The sequence below is a fragment of the Haliotis rubra genome, unplaced genomic scaffold (assembly GCF_003918875.1).
Source record: "Haliotis rubra isolate DU_JTF1 unplaced genomic scaffold, ASM391887v1 Scf56, whole genome shotgun sequence".
Lineage (NCBI taxonomy): Eukaryota > Metazoa > Mollusca > Gastropoda > Lepetellida > Haliotidae > Haliotis > Haliotis rubra.
The window spans coordinates 1,619,847-1,627,562 of record NW_025767257.1 but is presented as its reverse complement, the minus strand read 5'-3'; the positions used below and the strand labels follow the sequence as shown (position 1 = coordinate 1,627,562).

Here is a 7,716-nt window from a genome sequence, read left to right as displayed (position 1 = left end):
ACTTATCTAAACAACACTTCAAAGCAGTCTTCTAAATCAACTTTTGCGATGCAGCAAAATGGCTTTAATTCTAAAGAAACCCCAAACATCTAATTTCATTCGAAAGTAGATATCAAAACCAGTATTGATTAATAAAAGCTGTCCTGGTTAGGATGTCCAAAAGAAAACTTTGAAAACTATATACCGTCGCCTGAATACCAGAGTGTTCTATGTTCACTTTTGGTGAAAATAGAGTTAGGAAGCTCAGGGTATGTTTTACTGCATATTCTATCTCCATGTAAAATTTCACCGTGATACATAGCCTAGAAAGTGGTTTTACATATAACATTGTTTTATCTCCATGAAATAACACGCATTGTTAGTGCCACAGTATTCTAAGTGGTCATTGGACCAATCAGCAAATCCTGTGTGGTCACGTGACATGGATATGGAACAATCTTGAAGTTATTATCAGCATTATAGACATACAAATGGTACATTGGAACATTTTTGGTTCTTACTTATGATTTAATATAATTCGTAAGCTGTGAAACTAAAATAAGTTAAAACAACAAAAGCACAACCTGGTATGGGATAAATAACCATGCAATAATCGTACAATAATGTCTGATACATAGAACACTTTGGTTCTGAACAAAATTGGGGGCTGTGGGGTAGCCTATGGTTAAAGCGTTGGAGGGCGTTGGGGTAGCCTAGTGGTTAAAGCGTTAGCTCGTCACGCCGAAGACCCGGGTTCGAATCCCCACATAGGTCCATTGTGTGAAGCCCACTTCTGGTGTCCCCCGCTGTGATGTTGCTGGAATATTTCCAAAACTGGCGTAAAACCAAACTCAGTCAGTCAGTCAGTTAAAGATCTGTATCGTCACGCCGCAGACCCGGGTTCGAATCCCCACATAGGTACAATGTGTGAAGCCCATTTCTAATGTTCCCCGCCGTGACGTTGCTGGAATATTGCTAAAAGCGGCCTAAAACCAAACTCAGTCAGTCTGAACAAAATTACAAATGTATTTGGCCGAGTGTTTTCCGTTAATTTCTTGTTTATTTCAAGAACTTTAACATACTTTTGTTTATTTTCCAAGTGTGGGGCTTTTTTGACATAACACGCGTATGTCCACAATTTCAAAGAATGTGATCATTAGTTTTGAAAATATTGTTGTTCTAAACTTTAAGATCGAATTTCTCGAAAATAGGTTTTTCGAACCTAGAAGACTCTGGTTTTAGGCGACGATACGTTTAGAGGTTTGAGGAAATACTTACAGACGTTTATGGCTAAATGCCCATCTACTTTTAGAACAGGTATGCCAATCCAATATCATGAATCTGCGTTTTTACATAAAAGGCACTAGACTTTCTTTAAACATTTCACTACAGCAAACCCCTGAGAGAATAATGAGTACAAATTACCTTAATTCAAGTAATCTATGTCTTGTCAAATACAAACTACCCATTTACAAACGATAATAACTTACATTTTTAGCGCAGATTGATTAACGGAGTTATACTTGGGTCTGCTTATAGAGAACTGTTAAAAATGAAATATGTTGACATTAGCTGTTTAGTGCTTCTGTATCCGAGGATTTACATCGTGTATATTAATTAAAAATGGAAAATCATAAATGGTGATTGTTGGAATATTAATGGAAATATTACTTTGCCATAATCCAAACAATTTCAGATCATACCATTCATTCTTATGGCCAATAGATATGAAAACGCAACCAGTATTAACAAATTATGCTTTCTTTTCACTGGATGCCTTCATTAGAGTGTTAACAGATGTGTACAAAATTGATAGTTTCATAGCTGTAAATGACTGGCTTGCATTGCACCTCTTACAGCTGAGTTCAAGTGAGGTGAAATGGCGTTTTAAAACGCTATACTTAAGAATATTTCGCTCATATGACGACGTGCATGCGTGTGTATATGTGGCTGCTTGTACTAGCCTAGACTTAAGGGGAGTGCAGGGGTGCGCCATACAGGGATACCATGCCGCAGTTAAGCATGAATACCCCACTCAGACACATTATACTGACTCCCGACCAGGGATCGAACCCGCGACTTTCCGCTCTCCGGGCGGACGCTCTAACCACTACACCACGGAGGCGGTATAGAGTTAACGTTACAAAGTATATCACATGTGGATTCAGTTGCTGGGTTTGTTGTTTAACGCCGCACTCAGCAATATTCCAGCTATGTGACGGCGGTCTGTAAATAATCGAGTCTGGACCAGACAATCCAGTGATCAGCAGTATAAGCATCGATCTACGCAGTTTGGATGCGATGACATGTGTCAATCAAGTCAGCGAGCCTGACCACCCGATCCCGTTAGTCTCCTCTTACAAACATGGGTTACGGAAGAGTGAGTGAGTGAGTTTAGTTTTACTAGCAGCTAGCAGCCTCAGAAGTTGGCATGGTGTTCAGCACGATGGGCTTGGAATCTGTGAGCCCTAGCCGAAAGTCCATTTCAGATAAAAACAGGTTTCTGTGTCATATAAGGGGTGGACGACGGAGATTTAAGGGACATGGGTGTGAGTGTGATCGTTTTTGTCGATTTAAGCAATGCTCAAGCAATTTCACGTCGGGTGACGACTGAACTGCATATGCGGATCCACAGTGCGTGCGTGTGTGTGCAGGGGTGCGCCCCCCCCCCCCCCCTTTTTTTTGTGTGTGCTGAAAGTGACCATTCAAACTCTCGTGAAAATGAAGTGTGTACCCCGATTTTTCAATAAGGTGTATCCGCCCCTGAACTGGGATTCACATATCATGTACGCTTACGAGGAATCGAATCCTGGGTGTGACAGTATATACCTTGATGGCAGTTTTTAGCGTTACAAGCCTCTGTGGAATAGGGTAGGGGTTAATTTGGGGCTGTAACCTCACAGGCATTCTGTTCATAGTTTCGCGGGAAACAACTGTTGCCGCACAAACGACCACTTTGTTACCATAAGACTTCAGTTCTTGGTTGATAAAACTAGTTTTAACAATTTGGGAAAGTGGCAACCCACATCAAGAACAGACCTGTCAAGATTTGGGCAGCATGAATCAAGATCTGATTCCACTGGAGCATGCATGGGTCATTTTGAGGCATCATTGAGGAACCAAAATAGGCACGGGAGCCCCCTGGTCAGGACATGCACGAAGCAGCTTTGTATTGACTGCAGTTGCCAGTATGCGAAATTGCCACTGGCCCGCTTGCGCGTGGCAAGTAAAACTCCAGTCGGGCCAGTAAATCTTGCCCGACTGGCTAGTGAAATTTCATGGGGTCATTTTGCAAAGATATCACTCTCTCCGACTTGCTAAGTTTTAATGCACTTTTAAATAATGAAAGATTATAGCCTGATAAAAAAAATTTCATCATATTAGCAGCTTCATGATGAAACACTTGTCACACTGACAATATGTGACTGAGACCATAACATTATATTGAGGCTATTACTGTTTGCAGGCTCTCCTTGCTTACCTTAATAAATACCCTCAGTCAATCCATGTCACTAGAACAACTGCTTGGACACATTCTAGGTCTTTTAAGGTATAAAAAATATAACTGAATCAATTGGTGGCATTCTTCATCCAAAACAATTATTTGACTAAGTTTGGGCTTACAACCTCAAATAGCAAATTAAATTACACATGTATTTGTTATTTGTCAAGTATTTTGTGTTTATATTTCATGTGGACCCTACTTTTATATTAAAAAACAACGTATTTGCCTTGTAGACTCAAGTACAACAGATAAAGAGTTCATATTAACAATGGGAAAAACTTGAACTGGAAAATGACAAATGATGCATCATTATTTTGCATTCACTTTGCCTGAAGGGAAGCAAACAGAGCACCACTTTGTTGTACATATTTATTTAATCAAACCATACAAACTTCTCAAAGATGTTATCCTGTCAGACCATTCATTCAGGTCTTCAATTCTTTTAAACAGTTTTTCACAAGCTTCTTTTTCCTTTGAACTCATGAACTGGACTGAGAGACTGAACCGATTGGTCCGGCTGAAACCTTCCAGAATGTTCAACACAATGTGCAGCTCCTCCTGTGAAACTTCCAGCAAAACTAGCAGAAAGTCACCAAGCAACCCAAAGCCTATTTCAGGTTTAAAAATGTTTTCTAACTTTTCTGGTCCAATTTCAATTAGGAAATGGTACTTCTTATCCAGTGACAGTTTCCTCCATTCTCTCACAAATTCCAAGCTGTTTTGAGGCACTCTGGTCTTTTCCTGGTCAAAACAAAAGATATCTCTATGTTGAAAAAGATATAATTCTTTGGAGAGGGTAATGGTTGCCTGAACATTACTCAACCTGGATTAGGCAACCCATGGCGAGAGCTGAAAGGAGTGTCAGGTCAAACAGTTTTACAATCTACGGTATTTCAGTTGTTAGAACACAGAGCATCTGCAAATGTGGAAGGAGAGCCCAATGGGAAAGTTTATTACTTTCCTGAAACCCACAAGCATTGACAAACCCAGAAAAATCAGGGTGAATCTGGGACTGGGAGCAACAAACATATAGTCTGTCAACCTACAAAGTTAAAACTATTTTTTCTTATTACCTCAAAGGGAATCATTAAGATATACGTAAATGGCATGTGGTCAGTTGGTGTTATTTGGAAGATATTTGACAAAAGGGGTGTCCCAAAAGTTGGGCTGACACCACAGGCTTCTACCCTCCAAGGGACACAACTCTCCACATGTAAATGCAATTTCACTGATCAGTGTACCATTTGTAACCCATGGGTACATTTAACACCACTTGGTTTTACTGTGGACCTATTCTGATGTAGTTGCTCCACTTAATAGCCTTATTGGGGTTGACAGTTATGAAGAATTTTGCATTACAAAGCTATGCAGTCTACGTAAACTTAGGCTCAGTATTATTCGTTACACTGCTATACTGAGTTTAACAAAACCTAGTAGAAGGTCGCGTCAGCTAACCTTTTGGACTGACCATTCAGAACACAGCTTACCAAATCGCGAAAGTTAACATTCGCACATACCGTTTGAACCTTTACCTCAAAAACTCGAACGATGCCGAATGCTATTTTCCGCACGATCGCTTCCGACTGATACATGCAATGAGTAAGCAGTCGCTGAAAATAGCGTTTTTGTCAATATTCAAGGATGTCATCTTTCAAAATATAAGCAAACAGTAACCATGTCATTAGAAACCAATAAGCATATATACAGCAGGTCAAATATCTGAGTTTTATGCGTATTTTCGTTTGTTGATAGATCTGTGTCAGCGACCAGAGAAGAGAAAATCCCAAAACCGATTTGTAAGTCCCGTCGAACCCTAACAAGTAGTCGTTGTCTGATTGGTTAAATCTGTTCGGCCGTCTCCCGTTTGATTGAACGGTCATAGGTCACTCAAAGGTTAGCTGACGCGACCTTCTTCTAGGTTTTGTTAGACTCAGTATAGCAGTGTAACAAATAATACTGAGCCTAAGTTTACTTAGACTGCAAAGCTATGTAGATATTCACCTCGTTTGTTTCTGAATCCTTTGAATCAGTGACATGTTTTTTCTTGTCTGCATGCATGTTCCATGGCTGTGCAAACTTTCCCTCGATCTTGTCACCCTTCTCCAGGGGTTTCAGATGTGATGCCTTGACTATTTCCCTGTGAACAACAAACAACACAACTACTACTGTAGGTAATGCCTCCAAAAAGAAAATCACATGTTACATCTGCACACAGGCAAAAGATGATCACCTGCTTCAAAATAGTGTTAGAACCTACACCGAAACTTTGATGAGGTTTTGTTCATCCACTTCCCTTTACCCTGATCTGCTGGTCCGAATGTTTTGCTTATTCTTGCAGAAAATTCCAAAACCTTGATGCTGCCTACAAAGTTCACCTTCATGCAGAAAGGTAGCATTTCAAAGTCAATTCTGATTATAATGAAACTGGATCACTCATAAATTGATTATCAACTGATCTTGTCAAACCAATGATAATTCTTGAAATGTTAAAGTACATAGCTCAATTTGGGAAAGCAATTTGAAGACATTTATTCTTTTAATTTATTTATACATGACTCCCTGCTTCTGAAAGATGCATATCTAAACAACATTTAATCAGTGAAACTCCAAAATCATGCTGTTTATTCCAATAGTGAGTTTGGTTTCTCGCCGCTTTTAACAATATTTCAGCAATATCAAGGCGTGGGACACTGGAAATGGGCTTCAAACATTGTATCCATGTGGGGAATTGAACCCGGGTCTTTGGCGTGATAAGTGAATGCTTTAACCACTAGGCTACCCCACCGCCCCATATATTCCAATAGAGTGAAATATCTGAGAGTTACTTGAATTCATCGTAGCTTGCAACTTTCTGATGCACAGCTCGGAGTTTCGCATCATTTTCCCTGTTGTACTTTTCATCAGCTGTCACTGCAGCCTTTAGTTCACGCTCCAACTTGTTGAAGTCAAAGTGATCATCATCATGGGAGACACTCATCTGCAATTACAAATACATCTACATGATGGAAGATGGATGACATTGCGGCTGCATACAGATCTCTTCAGGGTGTCATTACACCTTATTGCCAGTCATATTCAAAATACCATACATGCATTATAGCCTTTGGTTATTGAACGATCAAATCTAAACTTAAACTCATATGTCACCTAGAACGATAAATCATTCCAGTCCCCACAGAATCCATCTTTAGTCAGATGTATCTGTTTATATCATTATCAGTATGGGTTGAACTGTTATACAATCAAACTTATTTCAGATTTTAGGAACTTATATAAATCCAAGTCAACTCCAGTTACCTGAATAACCAGTATTGACTGAATATTCATCACATTCTTCATACTGCTTTTGATACAGATACCGATACGATACGTTTCATCAGAGACCATATTATATGGTCTCTGGTTTCATGAAAAGATTGTGATACACCTGGTCAGTCATATCCTATATTACGAGGAAACACAAACCACCTCCAAGAAAAGTGAACATACGAACCGTAGTAGTGAGAGGCGACCGTCTTTATGTTGTTTGAGGATCTAACTGTACAGTGAGGAATCTATTTTCGCGTCCCTACCAACCATAACAGTCGACCATCTTGTAAACATAGCTAATCTCGAACTACCTTGCTTGATTTGGTACGAGTAGAAATAATTGATACAAAAATACATTAAATATTTCAGTGCAAGCAAACCGACTTGGAAGCATTTTTTCCTTCAGTTTTGCTTTCGCGTACCTAGATACAGATCATAATTTGTGAACTACGTGAGCATATAATCTCGTCAAAACTGGTAAAACATATATCCTGCGCGTGCTACATACACCTGGACATGATGTCTATCAAAGACGGTACCAAGTCCAGTGGGCAGGTGCTCGTTAACAGGGATCCAGTCTTCGCAGTGTCTTTTATAAACACTTTCGTTTATTTCTGAGGAATGTGGAAATACTTGATTTAAAATTGGAAATACCATTTGATAAGATCAGGGCTAAGATAAAGCCCTGTTTACAGAATACTCCCTCGAGGGTCTAAATCTGAATAAAATTCTTTGATTCGATTGATCAGAGACCACATATAACAGATAATATGATCTCTGGATTGATATATCAGTTATAACCCTCGTATGCTTTGAGAGGCAAATTAGAAGTTGGAAGACTAAGAAAAGATAAGAATGTATAACGGAGTAAGATCCTACACCGAACCATCTCTCCTGTTGTAATAAAAATAGTTGTTCACCAT

General features: G+C 39.4%; 1 protein-coding gene across 1 annotated transcript; it reads right to left on the bottom strand.

The window, feature by feature from the left end:
* Positions 1-3,839: 3,839 nt before the first annotated feature.
* Positions 3,840-7,119, bottom strand: LOC124254011 (coiled-coil domain-containing protein 103-like). The gene is made up of 4 exons (XM_046687873.1): positions 6,978-7,119; positions 6,310-6,461; positions 5,486-5,621; positions 3,840-4,225 (listed from the first exon to the last, which is right to left on the bottom strand). Exons 2-4 carry the CDS (start codon positions 6,459-6,461, stop codon positions 3,854-3,856), a joined length of 660 nt encoding a protein of 219 aa, XP_046543829.1. The 5' UTR covers positions 6,978-7,119; the 3' UTR covers positions 3,840-3,853.
* Positions 7,120-7,716: the final 597 nt, after the last annotated feature.